Raw genomic sequence first — 17,896 nt, 5'->3', positions numbered from 1 at the left:
CGAATAAAGACAGCCCTAGTCAGTAAATCTTCAAATTCCCCTCCCCCCCACCCCCGTCCCAAATACTCCTTAAAGAATTTCATGTTTTGAGAAATCTTGCATTTGTAATAATTAATTTATTTCCCAATGTTTAAGACATATAACTGACAAGAAGAACTTCTTATACTTGCATGAAAGAAACAGTGTTAATAGTTTTACTTTGTTTAATTCTGGGCAAAGACAAAGGAATATGATATTCTGGTTAAGCTGTGTAAATTTTTTTGATGAATAAAAATAAGGTTTCCATTAGGGTTTTTATTGGAATATTGGCAATAAATCTAGACTCCTATTGCTGCTATGATAGAGTCCAAGGAATTCTGGGACACAATCTTCAGCTTCCTTAGCACCTCTCACACCTGTGTCCTCCTCACCACCTGTCATGTCAGATCGTCCTCATTTCCCTTATGGTAACTGAATTCCTTCTTAACTAGTTTCCCTGAATCTGATCTTGTCCCCGCCCTGGAGCCAGAGTGGTCTGTCTACAGCTCAATCCCAGAGTGTACCCCCTCCCCTTCAGGACGAAGGTCAAACTCCTCACCTAGGCAAAGAGCAGCCCTAGACTCCCACTCATGTGGGACCCCCACCTTGCCCTCCAGCCCATCACTCCACACACTCCATCTTCCTTCAGAATCCTCATGGCTTCTCACACACCATGCAGTTTTGCTATATTTGCTTGGAACATCTTTTCCCACCTTGTCTGCCCAGGGAATCCTGTATATCTTTTAGGTCTTTGCACTGACACACTGAAGAAAATAATTCGTTATCTCATGAGGAAGGTCAAAGTAAATTTCCCTTTTTCTTTTTTTTAATATATATTTTTATTGAGTTCAGATGGGAAGGGAGAGGGAGAGATATAGAAACATCCATGATGAGAGAGAATCATGGATCGGCTGCCTCTTGCACACCTCCTACTGGGGATCGAGCCTACAACCCAGGCATGTGCCCTTGACTGGAATCAAACCTGGAACCCTTCGGTCTGCAGGCCGATGTTCTATGCACTGAGCCAAACTGGTTAGAGCCCCTTTTCCTTTATGAAACATATTATTTATGTAATTTAATATAATAATCAAAGGTCACCCACTTTAAGAAACCTCACCCACTTCTCTCCCCACCAAGGTAAAAATGACTTGGACATTATTAATAACATACTTTTAATATAATATAAACCTATTATACTTCATTACATTTATATGCTTGCAAGTCTGTCTCTTCCTCTGAACTCTTAATTTCCTTGGGAGCAAAGACCATGACTGATTCAACTCTTTAGTTTTCAAACCTAGAACAGTGCTTGGAATATAGTAGGTGCTTAATAGATGTTTGTTGGATAAACCAGTGAATGGCCCCAGGGAATCTGGATTGAGTCTTGCTGCTGCCCCTTACTGTCTGGGGCAACTTGGGCTCTCTGGGCCTTAGGGTCCCCTATAAAACAAAGGTAATAACGCCTGTTTCACCAGGTTTCTGTGGGGCTCAAGTGAGATGACCAATCAGGAAGCACATCATAAGAGCCAAAGGTAAAACGCATTCTGTTTCCTTATTATGATGAGGTGTGCTGAGGGAAGGACAGAAATTAATTGCAATAAACACTGGTTGTACCTGTGTGAAGGGTGCGAGGCACCACAGGGGAAAATACAGACCAAATCCCAGTGAATCTGAAGGACGACATGGGAGATGCGCCCTGTCCATTCTACCTTCAAACTCCATTTCCAATCCAACCCTCTTTCCTTTGCCCTGACACCTTCCACACCCCAGCCACCACCTCCTCCTATGTCCTGGGCTGCTGGAGCCTCTAACTCAGTGGTTCTCAACCTTCTGGCTCTTTAAATACAGTTCCTCATGTTGTGACCCAACCATAAATTATTTTCATTGCTACTTCATAACTGTAATGTTGCTACTGTTATGAATGATAATGTAAATATCTGATATGCAGGATGGTCTTAGGCGACCCCTGTGAAAAGGTCGTTCAACCACCAAAGGGGTCGCGACCCACAGGTTGAGAACCGCTGCTCTAACTGGTCCCCCTGCTCCCACTCTCGCCCTCCAATCTGTTCTTCACATGGCAGCTGGAGAGACCGTTCATTAATATAAATCAGACCACTTCCTTGCTTAGAACCATTTAATAGTGCCCTGGTTGTTTTTATAAAAAATTTTTTAAATTATTATTTCAGAGAGGAAGGGGGAGGGAAAGAGAGATAGAAACATTGATGAGAGAGAAACATCATTGATTGGCTGCCTCCTGCATGCCCCCTACCGGGGATTGTTCCCAACCCCAATCATGTGCCCTGACGGGGAATTGAACCATGACCTCCTGGTTCATAGGTCGACCTTCAACCACTGAGCCACCGCATCTGGGCTTAGTGTCCTGTTTTTCAGAGGAAATAACTTAGCTTGTATCCCACAGACCCCAAGACCCCACTACACAGGATTGAGACCCCTGAGCTCTCTGCACCTTGATTTTAGGCAATCCCCCCCCTTTGCTCATCAAACTCCTTTTGAGCTGCCTGTTGTCTGTTCCCAGAACCTGCCATGCTAAGCTGCCTGTTGCCCCCAGGCTTACATGTGCTGCTGTCTCTACTCAAAACACTTTCGCCCGGCTTTATTACGGATGGCTCTTCCTTTAGGTCTCTTCTCAAGTATCACCTCTTAAGAGGTCTTCCCTTATGATTGAAGTAGACCTTCTGTTAGTCTCTCACACTGTCCCTGTCTATGTCTTCTCTACCACTAATAACCATCTGCATAATTTTGTTTGCTTACTAAATTATCTTTTTCACTAGATTATATGCTCAATAAGGAGAAGGGTCATAGCTGTCATGTTTACCATGGTATTCCCAACACCTAACAGTGCCTGGTAGAGAGTTCAGATGCTCAGCAAATATTTGATGGTTAGATGGATGGACAGATGGATGGACAAATGAACAGACTGACGGATGGACGGGTGGGTGGGTGGATGGATGGATGGATGGATGGATGGATTGGAGGCAGGGAAGTAAGTAAATAAGAGGTGAGATCCAGGACAAAGCATAATTCTGTAAGATGAAAAGGTCCACTTAGATTGGCAGCCCTAGGAAGACTAGGGCTACTATGAAGACCCTCAGGATGCCTGGTACAGAAATCTATAAGGAAGAGGAAACCATGGAAACAGGAGGTGAGAGAGCTGTGGGCAGTTTACCTTCTCCACAGGTTTTCCTCTGCTTGGGAATAATATATGTAAAGCACCTGTAAGAGTACCTGGCATGGTAGGTCTTATGTAAGTTTTATTATTATTATTTCTAATACTAGAGGCCCAGTGCATGAAATTTGTGCATGGGCGGGGGGGGGGTACTCTCAGCCCAGCCTGCACCCTCTCCAATCCGGAACCCCTCAGGGGATGTTCCTCTCACAATCCAGGACTGCTCACCTGCCTGCCGACCTGATCACCCCTATCTGCCCCTCTGCCGGCCTAGTTGCCCATAACTGCCCCCCCCTCATCGGCTTGGTCGCCCCTCATGGCCCCCCCTGCTGGCCTAGTTGCCCCCAACTGCTCCCCCTTCTGGCCTGGTAGCCCCTCATTGCCCCCCACACCCCCCCCCCCCCGCCAGCCTGGTCACCCCACACAGCCTGCTGCTCAGTTGTTTGGTCGTCCCTCACTAACCCCCCTGCTGGCCTGGTCACCCCACACAGCCTGCTACTCAGTCGTTTGGTAGGCCCTCACTAAGCCCCGTGCCGGCCTGGTCGCCCCACTCAGGCTGTTCGGTCGTCCATTTGGTTGTTTCGGATGTGATGGCCCCTGGCTCTTTACATATATATATATATATATATTATTATTATTATTCTAGCAATTATGAGTCCCAGAGGAGGCAGCTGACTCTGTGTCCAGTTGACTGCTAGAAGGCCACAGAAAAGTGAACAGCTTGGTTAACTAGAGAACAGCTGAGAGCACTTGAGCCTGCAGCCCTGCAGCTGAGGCTGGTTACTAGAAGCAGGTCCATCCCTCTGCTTGGCAGGGCCTCCCTCCCGGTACCACCTGGCCACTGCCCAGCCAGCACCCATGCCATCATCTCCCACAGGCATGGCGAGGCAGACCCTGAGGCGTCTCAGACAGGAGGAGAAGCGGCTGCCAGCTCATGGAGTGCGAGAACAGAGGAAATCTTTCAGCTCTGACAGGCAGATTGCAAAGCCTCTTTCTAAAAATGGCTGTTAATAGTGTTTTCTCCACACCGTCTATCTTTACTCCTGCTTTATCAGGTGGCAACTGCATGGCTATTCCCTGTCCTGTGACCCGAAGTGATTTCACCAGTCAAAACAAGTAGTTATGGGCTGGAAGAGACCAAAAATAAAAGAGATAAGAAGGGAGAGTCTGACATGAGGGCTGAGCATTCTGTCAAATGGTTTGTGGACCTGTCTTCAAGATCATGTTACTGTAGAGAAAAAATAGAAAACCTGAAACGAGCTGGGAGTCAGGAGCATGCCCATTCATCAGAAATGGACACATAGGAGTGACAGCAGGACCCTGTGTTAGCAGATGTGTAGGTTTGCAACATACATCAATGTTCAATATTAAAGCATCTCCTTCCATGGAGAGACTCAAAAGCACTGTGCTTGTCCACTGAGGCGGACTCCGGTACTATTTCAGGATGGCAAGCAACTTGCTACCTTTCTTTTTCTTTTTCTTCTTCTTCTTTTTTAATCTCCAATTTTATTTATTTACTTTATTTTCCAGGTGAGAATTTTTTAATATTTCAAGAAAAATGATCTTAAATATAATAATGTTATATGCAATAAACATTAATATTTCAAGAAAAACAATTTAAAATAATATTACCAAAACTGTACAACACAGTATAAGACCACACAAGTTGTAGGAAATATTAAAAAATCTGCAAATAACAGGATTACTTCTATTATATTCTAAAATACTTTTTTTTCCTCTGGCTCTATTTTTGTTCATCAGTTTATGTTGTTCATTATATTCTGCAAATGACTGAGATCATGTGATATTTATCTTTCTCTGACTAGCTTATTTCACTTAGCATAATGCTCTCCAGGTCCATCCATGCTGTTCTTGCTACCTTTCAAAGGCAGTGGGTCTAAGAGATGAACACCACCCAAAGGAGGCCACAACTCGCTTCCTGAGCAGGACAGTCGGTCTCTCTGGGCCTCAGAAACCTTATCTATAAAATGGTGGTAACTGTTAGGATAGTATCTGCTCAAAAACAAAGGGCTGGGCACGATGACTTCATAATGGTCTCCTGGGGAATGTTCATTCTGGCTTCTGCCAGAGGAGAGATGCTCATTTAAAATGTGTGCATGCAAGTATTTAGTAACTACCCATGGAGATTGTAGGACTATCTTAAACTCCTTGCTGGGGAAAGTGGGCATAGCCAGGCCCTCATTAGCTGGATGTACAGCAACATTTTAACTTTTATGCTAAACTATCATAGCTGATATTCTCTTGTCATGCTATTTTGCTATCATAATGTCATGAAATTAGGAGTGTCATAGTGATTACAGATGGATAGACAGACAGGTGGGGAGAGAGAGAGAGAGAGAGAGAGAGAGAGAGAGAGAGAGAGAGAGAGAGAACAGATCAAGCTAAATTTGAATATGTCTTTCAGCATTAGTTTTTAAAAACTTGGGTAGAATGTGCTCAAATGTTGGAACAAAATCCTGAGATTCCTGCTGAGTGTGATGGTAGCCACTCCCTTCAACACCAGTCTCAACTTCCCAGAATACCAGCTCTTCAAATGGCACTTGAGTTTTCCAAAGCTAGTGATATTTTTAAGTTTCTTTCAGACAAAAGTCTAGATCAGCCTTAAACTCTATCAGGAATGGAAAAATTATCACTGAACCTCCAGCCAACTTGCTTCTTCCCTGACTCACTCTTCTCTTATCAAGTCACTGCAAAATCAGATGTGTTCACATTCATGGAGAATGAGTTTGGATCCCATGCAGGACTTCTCACTGTATTAGAAATGCAGCAAAAGCTTTAGAGATGTGGGTTAGTTGAGAATTGAGCACTTACAATGTGCTTTATGTACATTAATCATTATAGCACCCTGTGAAGTAGGTATATTTTATTGTCAATCCCACTCACAGATGAGGAAACTGAGGTTAGAGAAATGAAGTGGCCTTCCAAAGATCTCAAATCTAGTGGATGGCAGAGCTGGAATGGGAACCTGGGGCTTTTCTGACTCTAAATCCCTAGATCATACCAGTATGCTCTGCTGCCTAACACCTGGTCATGGGCTATGCCACTGGGAGGTAGAGAAGTCACACATTTGGTTTCAGCCAAATACTTTCCTTCACCTCCAAAACCCTTTAACCTATTGCTAGTGGTAGTAGGTCTAAATCTAATGTCTTTATAGCAGCCTCAAGGATGAGAATACATATTCTCATCATAAAGGTGCTGTTTTTTAGATCAAGTACAGCATCAGAGTAGAAAGCTCTCTTAAAGAAATAGATTCCTGCCAAAACCGGTTTGGCTCAGTGGATAGAGCGTCGGCCTGTGGACTGAAAGGTCCCGGGTTCGATTCCGGTCAAGGGCATGTACTTGGGTTGCGGGCACATCCCCAGTAGGAGATGTGCAAGAGGCAGCTGATCGATGTTTCTCTCTCATCGATGTTTCTGACTCTCTATCTCTCTCCCTTCCTCTCTGTAAAAAATCAATAAAATATATTTAAAAAAAAGAAAGAAATAGATTCCTGAAATGTATATGATCAAAATAAAAGATGTATCTTGGCTTCAAAATTCTCCAGGCTCCATGGAAAGATCTAAATATAATTTAGTTTATAGAAAATAGAAGAGATGGCAGATCGGGTTGGATATTCATAGTCTTCACCGTGATGGTTTCTGGTCTGTCCAGAAGGAAATGCAGAAGGGATCATATAACTCATTTTCATTGCGGGTTTACTTGGAAGAGGGCACTGCATTGGCCATGTGGTGCCTAAGACAGCCCTGGCTCTGAAGAAGACAAGATGGAGACACACACCCACTGTGAATGTACACTGAGACCAATGTGGAAAGAGCATGACTACACAAGCTAACTGCCAAAGGAGTGCAGAGGATGAACGAGTCACTTCCACGTGGCATTATCAGGGAAGGCAGCGTGGCAGTGATGTCCCTGGAGAACTGCACCCTCGAGTAGGCTAAAATTTTTGATAAGTGAGCTAATTTCAATGGCACCCTGTGGAGTTGTGCAACACAAAAGCAAGGAAAAGAACAAAATCAAAGAGCATGTCACAGCACTGGAGATACAGCATTAACTCTACCTGAGTTAATGAGGGTTTATACTGTTACTAGTGCCCTGGTGCATGGATTCGTGCACATTGAAAGGAAATTAATTAGAATGTGACCGGCGGGGCAGGACTGGGCTAGAGGGGCCAGACACACCCTGGAGCCAACCTCCTGCGGTCCCTCCCTGGCCAGCTGCACCTGGGGCGGCACACAGCTCAAAGGGCATCTGCAGTGAGTGGGGTCCCTCCGGCAGGTGGGGTCCCTTGGCCTGGCTGAAACCAGCTCTCTGATATCCCCTGAGGGGTCCCGGACTGCAAGAGGGTGGTTCTCTGGTGATGCACCCCAGAATCAGGCTCCCTCCCCTCTGGTTCTGGGATGCATCACCCGAGAACCACTGCTGCCAAGTGACTGCAGCTCAGCAGCTCCTGTGTTGAGTGTCTTCCCCCTGGTGGTCAGTGTGCATCACAGCTACTGGCTGGTTGGACCGTCGCTTAGCCTTTTATATAGAGAGATTTAGTTCTCTGAAAATGGGGCCCCTGCACATTTGGCACAAATGGTGCCTGTTCTCAGAGAAAAAGCCATTGTTTTTCGTGGTGTGATCTAGACGGCTTCTCCTCCACCACCTTCATCTGCCACATCCTCCTCCTCCATCCATGTCAGCACCCACAACACTGCACAGGGAGTGTATCTGCACCTGCTCCCTTGCTTCTATAGCCCTGGGGCCTATGCTTCTCTCCTCACACCAACCTATTGAACTGAAATGCCTGCTTACTAACTGGTCTCTACCTGTACCCCTCTATTTATTTATTTATTTATTTATTTATTTATTTATTTATTTATTTATTTTTTTATTCATTCTTTTTTTTTTTTCTTCTTGTGCCCCTCTTACATGTTAACTCCTTGAAGGCAAAAGCAGTGTTGCTTTCACCATTGGGTTTCCATTGCCTACAATGTAACAGGCACTCAGCAAATGCCTAGCGAATACATTTAATAAATAAACCAGTGAGTCTTGGGAGAATTACACTTATTTAAAGGGTGAAGAGAAGGCATCCAGTGATCTTTAAAGTTCCCTTTAACTCTGATTCTGTTAGATTCTGATTCTAACAGACCATGGATGTGATGACAGCCTATCAGAGGCCCATGGCAGGGAACACCCCTCTCAGTACCTAGCAAGGCCCCAGAACATCAGACTCCATGCACTAGTAGTGAGCCAGAGGGCACCTGCACACAGGGAGTGACAGCAGAGCAGAGGGGTTTAGGATGTGGGCCCTAAAGCCAGATGGCCTGGACTCAAGACCCAGCGCTGCCACTATGAGCCTGGTCACAAGGTCACAAGTAGCATGACCTTGGGCAAGTAGCTAACCTCGCTGGGCCTCAGATTTGTCACCTGTACTATGACACTATGCTTCAGAAGGTGGTGGTATTGTATTAACTTAGTTAAGGTATAGAAAGTGCTTAGGACAGTTCCTGGCACATTGTATGTCCTGACAAAATGCTAGTTCTTATCATTAGCATTTGAATTTGCTCCATAAGGCATTCCCTACCAAAGGAAATTCAGTAAAATGGGAATCTGGGTTGGAATCCTCAAAACCTCCCTCAGATACCAGAGGAAGGGGGATGTCTGCAGGGTGAGGAGACCCAGCTCCACCTTAGTTATGAGGGCACCTGAAGCCTTTCTCCCACTGGGGAAGTCACCGGACAGCTCAGTAACTCAGAAGGGATGCCACCTTGTGAGCAGATGTTGGCCCCCCCTTTCTGTTTTGTGAAAGAACCACGTAAAACAAAACCAAGGGAGTAGCACAGTCTGCCTTCTCCAGAGTTCCACACCATGCGGGGTGTTTCAAGTATGCAATGAGTTCCACATAGATCTACCACCAAACAGTACAGAACCCAGACAAAATGCTCTCCAAGAATAATATTCTCAAGTTGCTCATCATTCAACCCAATCCCCCATGGTCCTTCTAGCTTTCAATATCACTTTGAAAAGCAAATGCAGCTTTGATTTTCTCTTATTCAAGTTCCTCAAAAGCTGATGATCTTTCCATCAAAAATCCCTCTCCTCAAATGACTGAGTATGTTTTTCTCTTTACTGTGTCCTTTTGGTTAGAGTCATGTTTTAACCAGGCTGCTAGGCAACCATTTGGGTGCAGAATGAATGCATGCTTTTACTGCTGACCTCTGCATCCCCAATTGTAGGATAGCCCTCAGATTTTCATCGCACCATCATAGAGCATCTTTTGTGCTCTGCACCGGAGAGGCAGCCGGACACCACCCCAAAGGATTTACCACATCAAAGTGGAGGTTCGGAGGCTGACTTTAATCCATGCGGTTGCCAACAGAAGTGCTGCACATTAGTGACCCCTTTGCAATGGGCGTATGAATCAGAAGGTCTCCCCCCCCCCCACTCTGAGACTGGCATTTGCAAAGAAGAGGGTAGATGATATAAGAAACCTTTGGGAGAAATGACAAATATGCACAGTAAAATGAAGCCATAACCCCCAGAGTCAACAAAAGCCCAAGAAGATCAAGAGAAACTGGAAACAGGGAAACTGAACATGAACCTGAAAAGGTGTCCACAGAGACTCCATGGAGAGCCCAGACTCCGCCTGGCGTAGGTGCCAGTTGACCCAAGTCTGCGCCCGACAGCATGCACTTCTGTATGGGATCTGCCTCCACGCAGCTGCTTACATAATCTAGATATTGTCGTTTACAACTCTCTTTAGAACAAGCAGGATTCCTATTACGTGAATCTAAACTGTCACCTCTAGAAGATAACTAGTTACATGCAGGCAAATCTTGAAATAAGACCATTTTACAGGCATTTCCACCTGATAAGAAAGCCACCCCTGTGTTACAGAAGGGTCAACTTGCAAAAGTTGCTCTGAATGTTACTACCTTGGTTCTAGAAACTTAATTCCCAACAGAAACTGTAACCTAACATTGAAAAGACAATGGAACATTAAAGAAAATGATATAAAGAGAAAATAGATATCCCACAATCCCACTGCCCTAACACAATCATATTTACACTTTTATTCCCAAGAGTTTTTTTTACAATTACATCTTTTACAGTAACACTCATGGTTATAGATTCCACTTAGTATTTTGCATTTTGAATTAAGCATTCATAAACATAAGGCAGCTTTTCTGAAATCTTCATAATGATCACACAGATGCTAATCAAAGACCTAATATACTTTCTTTGGGAATCAATTCAACTGTCCATAACAACATGTTTATGAGAAAATACTCCCTGAGCATCAACTTCGGGTTCCAAGAGTAGCAAATCTCCCTCCTGCGATCCTGGCATCCCATCCTACACTCCCCAATTTTCTGACCCGTTGGGAGATGAGGAGTACGGTGTCTTGGTCCACTTTAGGCTCTACAACAAAATACCATAGACTGAGCAGCTTAAACAACAGGGATTTATTTCTCACAGTTCTGTAGGTTGGAGGTCCAAGATCAAGGTGCTTAAGTATAGTGGGGAAATACAAACAATTAACCAGAGATATAATAAGTGAGGAACTTAAAAGGTATGTTAGTAAGCACCAATACCATGGGGGAAAGCAGACCATGTTAAGGGTGGCCAAGAAGGTGGAAAGGACTATTTACAACTTCACATGGGGTGGGCAGAATAGGTCTCCTTGAGAAAGTGAGGAGCCTTGAAGAAGATGAGGGTGTTAACCACATGGCTATTTAGGGGATATGTGTTCCGGGAAGGGGAAACAGTCAGTGCAAAAACTGTAGGTAGGAGTATGCTTAGAGTGTTTGAGGAACAGTGAGGAGGCCAGAGTGGCTTGGGCAGTGCGTGAGGCTGAGGAGTAGCAAAGATGAGGTCAGAGAGGGCCAAATCACACAAGGCATTGTAAGGATGTTGACTTCGCAGGGTTCTGAGCTGAAGAGTGACATGATCAAACTTAGTTCTAAAAGGATCGTGCTGCCGAACCGGTTTGGCTCAGTGGATAGAGCATCGGCCTGCGGACTGAAGGGTCCCAGGTTCGATTCCAGTCAAGGGCATGTATCTTGGTTGCGGGCACATACCCAGTGGGGGGTGTGCAGGAGGCAGCTGATTGATCTCTCTCATCGATGTTTCTGACTCTCTATCCCTCTCCCTTCTTCACTGTAAAAACTCAATAAAATATATTTTTTTAAAAATCTTAAAAGGATCGTGCTGGCTATAGTGTGGAGAATAAACTGCAGCCGTGGGCAAACTGCGGCCCGCGGGCCGGATCCGGCCCATTTGAAATGAATAAAACTATTGAAAAAAAAGACCGTACCCTTTTATGTAATGATGTTTACTTTGAATTTATATTAGTTCACACAAACACTCCATCCATGCTTTTGTTCCGGCCCTCTGGTCCAGTTTAAGAACCCATTGTGGCCCTCGAGTCAAAAAGTTTGCCCACCCCTGAACTAGAGGAACCTAAGTGGAAGCAAGGAGACCAGCTCAGAGGCCACTGCCATCATCCGGCAGAGAAATATTTGTAGTTTGGGTCAGAGTGGGGCTCATGGTGACCAGGGCTTGGATTTTAGATCTAGTATGAAGATAGACCAGGAAGATAGAGTAGGATTATCTGGAGGATTGGATATATAGGGTCTGAAAGAAAGAGAGTGGTTAGGGATGTGTGCAAGGTTTCAGCCTCTTAAGGTGTGGTTAACAGTCTCAGAGCAGCGGTTGAAAGAAACAAGCCTGGAAGATGAGAGACCAGTGACAAGGCTCCTGCATAATCGAGACACGAGATGATGACCGAGTGAACAAGGCTGATGGTAGTGGGGATGTAGAGAAACTGATAGATTTTAAAGGTTGGAGTAAAATTTTAAAGGTCACAGTAAAAAAATTAAAGTTTCACAAAAATTTCGTGGCAGTTCCTCAATATCCATTCTGTCATTTGTTAATATGTAGAATTTTTCACTGAAGACATGAGTGTCCTGCTAAAGGTTACATTTTCCAGGTTCTCTTGCAGCTAGGTGTGGCATATGACCAAGTTCCAGCCAATCAGATGTGAATGGAAATAATATTTGCAATGCCAAATTCGTGCCCTTCAAAGACATTTCTCCTTTCCACTGGCTTTTAATAGCAGAGGCTAGAGCAGCCACCTTGGACCATGAAAAATGTAAATGCACACTGATGAGGGAAAAGCAACAAATCCAACCTCATACCAACCTGTGACTGCCTACCCAGACTTGTTTATAAGATAGAAAGACACTTCTATTTTTTTGAGCCTCAGTATTTGGTGTTCACGTTGTTACAGTTGCCTAACCTTTAGCCTAACCAACACAAGTTCTTTTAGCTGTTCCAAGCACAAAGCTCTAATACCAATGCTATCAATTCCATGAATCCAGGACAGTATTTGACAGGAAAGGATTTCATTCCAACCTGCCTCTGCTTGTTTGTTCTTAAAATGTGTGAACAGTATCTGAGCTCCAGTGGCCCGAGTGCCTGCACAAGAGGCTCAAACCTAGAGTAAACTGCTGGTTATGGACCCAATGTTTACTTAATAATCCATTGCTTCTCTTTCGATCAGAGGCCCAATCCAACATCACATCAGAAACAGGTCTTGGGAAGACATATTATGTTATCTGCCTTTAGGGCAGAATAAGCATCATTCACAAACTTCTAATTCTCTGCACAACCCAGCCATCATCTCCTGATTGATCAGTGAGCCAAGTGTGTGATCACAGAGGTCCTCCCGCCCTCCATCAAAAGGAGGCAAGATCAAGTTCTAAGCTGGCACCGAACAAAAACATATACTTTAATCAAAGGCAAATCCTAGCTGTGTGGGAGTCTAATAAATCACCACCGGATCTAAAAGGGAGTGAGCTGAAGCCAGTGCAGCCTCAGACGGGCAGCCAATGCTGCAGGGCTGGCCACCAAGCCTTTACGGGGTCAGTGATCTAAACACATCAAGTCCATGTGGGAGGGTGGTCACCTGCGGTGCTTTGCAGTTCCTGGGGGTCCCACTGCATGAAATGTGCTAGTCCTTAATCAAAGGGGCTTGACTAAGCACCCTTTTCATTCCTTTTCCCCAAGACTTTTAAGATCAAGAGATTTAAAAACGACAAGGGAAGAGTCCATGGAATTTTATCGGGAAAATCATTGTTGGCGTGTGGGTCCAAAGGAAAGGCTGATGCACTCTGGGAAGTCACACACCCCTTCAGTGAAACACCCTGAAGTTTGGGAAGATTTGGGGCAAGTAGGTGCATTTCTTCCAATGGGCTGTTTATCATCATTTCTCTGGGCAATGAGAGCATTAGGCCAACGGTAAAAGTGGCAGTCAGGTCAATGAAGTTCAGAGAGCAGGGGTCATCAGCTGATTGGATCACTTAAAGAGCAAATATTTATTGAGCATCTCAAGTCAGAGAGAGTGTCAGGTGACAGGATAGGGACTCTGTCCCTAAGGTGCTCAGCCATAACAGGTGCTCACGCCAAAAGGAAATCAACACAGAGTGGTAAGACGAACAGGAGGGGACTCGCATCCAATCTGGGGAGTGGGAAATCGAACAGCCCTGCCCAAAAGAGGCTGTAGGTGAACTGGGGGGCAGAAACCGTTTGAGGGTCCACTTCCTACATTAATAGAATGGGGATGATACCTGCCGATGAAGATATCCCTGTAAAACAGGGTTGGTAGTTGCCTGTTTAACGTAAATAAAATATGGCTGATGTCCTGTAATATGTAATCAAAGATCTACTCTGTTGCTACAATCTCAATAAAGAATAGAAGAGGTCATTACATAAATTTTAGGAGAAAGGCAAAATATTAATAAAAATGAAACAGAAGTAGATGTACTGGTGAATTTGCATCATTCAGAGAATCTAGACTCCGGGAGGGAACTTGGAATCATCTAGTTCCAATTCTGTAGTCATAAAGAATATGCTGAGCCCGGCCTGTGTGACTCAGTGCTTGAGCTTCAACCTATGAACCAGGAGGTCATGGCTGAATTTCTGGTCAGGGCACATGCCTGGTTGCAGGCTCCAGCCCCAGTAGAGGGTGTGCAAGAGGCAGCTGATCAATGATTCTCTCTCATCATTGATTTTCTATTTCTCTCTCCCTCTCCCTTCCTCTCTGAAATCAATAAAAATATATTTTACAAAAAGAATATGCTGAAAAAAAGAATATTAGATCGCATGGCGAGGACATGACAAAGCTGTGGCAGACTCTGTCATTGCACAAGGGCAGCCAGGTGTGGCCTGCTCACTGGCCCTTCCTTCTCAGAGAACTTCACCTCCTGACAACCCTCTGCCCTCAGGCTTCAAATGAAAGGCCTCTCCTGATCTGTCAAAAATGAACATATTCCAAAACCATAGTGTTAGTTTTTATGTCCATGCCCTTGCTAGATGCTTCAGGAGCGACCTCCTGCTGGACACAAACGCATGAAACCAGTCCCTGCCCTGGAGGAGTTCATAGTTTTTTGTTTTTGTTTTTGTTTTTTTAAATACATTTTATTGATTTTTTTAAAGAGGGGAAGGAGAGAGATAGAGAGTTAGAAACATCGATGAGAGAGAAACATGGATCAGCTGCCTCCTGCACACCTCCTACTGGGAATGTGCCCACAACCAAGGTACATGCCCTTGACCAGAATCAAACCTGGAACCTTTCAGTCCGCAGGCCAACGCTCCATCCACTGAGCCAAACCAGTTAGGGCAGGAGTTCATAGTTTTGCAGAAAAAAATGTTCTCAATGGTAAACGCAGGTGCTCTGTTAATTGACAGACAGTGCGAAGCTTCAAGCCTTCCTCAGAGACTCTGAGTGTCGGAGGTAAGCAGGACAGCAAGAAAGTGGCTCTCCAGTGGGATGAAGGCGATTCACAGCAGCTACCAGGCAGTGCTGCTGCTCCATTGCTGTCCCTCTCTCCCCAAGGGTGAATGGAAACCCGAATGGACTCTCCTGGCACCACCCTAGACTCCCTCCTCATTCCAGACTGGCCACTGCCTTCCAGCATCCATCCCTTCTCCCTCTGATGACAGAACACAATTTTACTGTAGGGAGACCACATCCCCTTTATTCTAAATCCATTAGTGTGGGTGGCCCTACCTTAAATTCTATCTTTAACTCCAGATGTGGGCCCTGACTGGCTTAAGTTATGGTGATTGGTTTGGGAATGGGAAGGGGATCCAATCAGAGTCAATGAGACAGAAGGATTATTTTTCTGAGGCTTCAGAGTAAATGTCTTTTCCATAGGAGCTACTAGAAGAGAGTGTCTATCCCTGGATGGTGTGAAATAGGAGATGCAGGACTATGGCAGCATCGAGGTGAAAGACTGCACTGAATGGGACCTGAAGATGAAGGTGACATTGCATTGGCAGAGCAAAATACCAGAGAAAACCTTCGTCCTTAGGGAATGCCATCTGGACTGGTGGATCAAGCCTTGCCTGCAACCCTCCCTCTAGGTATTTTTAGTTAAAAGGCACATTTTGCTTGAGTACGTTAATTTATTTTCTAACACTGGCTACCAAAGTAACTCAAATTCACCAAACATCTTAAATACTCCCAAGTAGGAATATTTAAAGGATATAATATAATATAATATAATATAATATAATATAATATAATATAATATAATATAATATAATATATAGACTTAGAAAGAAAGACTTTTTCTTATCTTCTTCTATTATTTCTGCAGGGAACAATCACAAGACTTAGCATCTACACAATTGTCCCTATTTCTGAACAACACGTTTTCCACACTTGAATTACACAATCCTGAGAAAAAGAAATTATTACAATTTTTATTTTGCAGTAATTACTTATCAAGGGCTTCACATAATTTAAAGTATATCAAATTCAGCCATTCATTTGATTGTCACAATAACTAAATGAGGTAGAAATGGTGAATCTGTCATAATATCCCTTCTAAGCCAGAGAAAATTGAACCTTAGAGAAATTTAATTTGAGAAGGTGTAGGGTGACAGGCGTCAAAATCCAGGCCTCTTGCTTCCTGGGTTTTAATACTCTTCCGTCTTCCTCAGCTCAGTCCTCTGAACCAGTGGCACTAAACTCTATCCCCAGAAACAAACGTGTGTGCTTTAAGCACCACATTAGCAGTGGGCTGAACTTGACCAAAGTACCAGAGATCCAGATCTGGACTCCTGTGGCACAGCTGCCAGAACTAACTAGTCGGTGACCTTGGGCACGTTCCCTTTGTCTTAGTTTCTCATCTGTAAAAGGAGAGGCTTGAGTTAAGATGTCTGATTCCTCTTCAAGGTCTAAAGTGTCTATAACTCTAGACTTTCCCTGGTTCACGTTAATTTTTATCTCAGAATAATAACCTCAGTTGACATTTCCTCTCACAGGGTGCCAGGTACTATGCAAAGAACGCTACCTCCATTTTCTCTTTAAATCTCACCACACGGAGACAACTGTCTCTCTTTTACAGATAAGGAAACTTGGACTCGCAACTGCCCAAGATCATCAGAATTAATTATTCTGTATTGAGGGGAGATCTGACACCAGGTCAGACTGGCCACGAAGACCTGAACCCGGTCTATAGTGTTCTCACAGAAGAAACTGGGCTCCCTGCGTTACTGGTCACCTCTTTCTAAGCAGAAGAGGGATGGGGGTGGGGAAGGGTGGGGGAGCCAAACCGAGATAAATCAAGCCCCTGCAGGGCAAAAATGTTAAGTCGCTGGAAGGGCGCCTGGGAGGATCCGTCCCAGGCCCAGGAGGCGGGGCGCCGCCGCAGGATCTCCGCTAGAGCCATCCTACCTTGCAGGACCGTTACCTTGTTGAGATGCGGGTTCCTGGTGACATCGTATCCTCGCTTCTTCAGGGGCACAGGGAGCACCGGGCCGGGCTTGGAGTGGCTGCAGCGGGCGGGTTCCGAGGGCGCCCAACGCGGGATGGCGCCGCCGGCCCGACTGGACAGGAGAGCCAGCCTGGGGCCCGTGCTCAGCGCGGTGCCCATGGTCCTTGAGCAGACCTGGCACCGGGGAGAAACCAAGGTCAGGGGCGCCTTCCGGCCAGGCAGGCCCGCGCGCGCTGCAGGGCGCTGTGCCTGGGGCCCGGACACGTCCTCGGGAGCAGGGCCGGGGTCCGGAGGCTGAGAGGCGCCGGCCCCGCCCCTCCTCGGCGGCCACCTGCGCGCGCTCTCGGGTTGCGGTGCGCAGGCCTCGCCAGGCGCAGGGCAAAGCGAAAGCAAGCCCAGGAAGCAGATCTGTGCGGGTGACGGCCTCGTCACCCCTGCCCTCGTTCCCGGGAAGAAGCGACCGCGCGGCGAGGAGTCCCCGAACCTGCGATCGCGCTCGCCTGGGTCCCCTCCGTCCCCAGCCCACCTGAGCCGCGTCCTGCGCCTGGAGCCGGTGTCTCCGCGGCCCCCGCCGCGCGGCAGGCTGGGCGAGGCGCTGCGGGCCCTTGTTTTTCTCCTGCCAATGGCTGGACCGCGCGGTGGCTGGCGGCTGAAGAGCGCCAGGTGGTGCGTTCCAGAAAGAGTGGTCCCAGAGACCTTGTTCGCAGTGCGGGGGCTCCCCTGGGAACGCGCGCGGAGCTCCTCATAACCGCCTGCGGGTGCCTTCCCAGAGATCAAATGAAGCGCAGAACGCCGCCCCCCTGGCCCTCTCCATCTTAACAAGCTGACCGCCTGGAGAGGGTTAGCATGTAGGGGTCCACATACCCTCTGAAGCTCCCACTACTGGGGGAAGGCCCTGGCT

At 45.9% G+C, this 17,896-nt stretch overlaps 1 protein-coding gene across 1 annotated transcript in view; it reads right to left on the bottom strand.

Annotated features, from left to right (window-relative positions):
* ME3 (malic enzyme 3) overlaps positions 1 to 17,668 on the bottom strand; it is a 176,234-nt gene extending 158,566 nt beyond the window's left edge. The window contains exons 1-2 of the mRNA XM_059708202.1: positions 17,522 to 17,668; positions 16,972 to 17,169 (exon numbers count right to left, since the gene is read on the bottom strand). Coding sequence (XP_059564185.1) covers positions 16,972 to 17,154 — 183 coding nt within the window. The 5' untranslated portion in view covers positions 17,155 to 17,169; positions 17,522 to 17,668. The remainder of the gene's footprint in view (positions 1 to 16,971; positions 17,170 to 17,521) is intronic.
* Between the last annotated feature and the right edge of the window lie 228 nt (positions 17,669 to 17,896).

This window comes from Myotis daubentonii, chromosome 9, assembly GCF_963259705.1.
Source record: "Myotis daubentonii chromosome 9, mMyoDau2.1, whole genome shotgun sequence".
Lineage (NCBI taxonomy): Eukaryota > Metazoa > Chordata > Mammalia > Chiroptera > Vespertilionidae > Myotis > Myotis daubentonii.
Note: the sequence above shows the minus strand (reverse complement) of the source record. Positions and strands in the feature narration are given on the sequence as shown.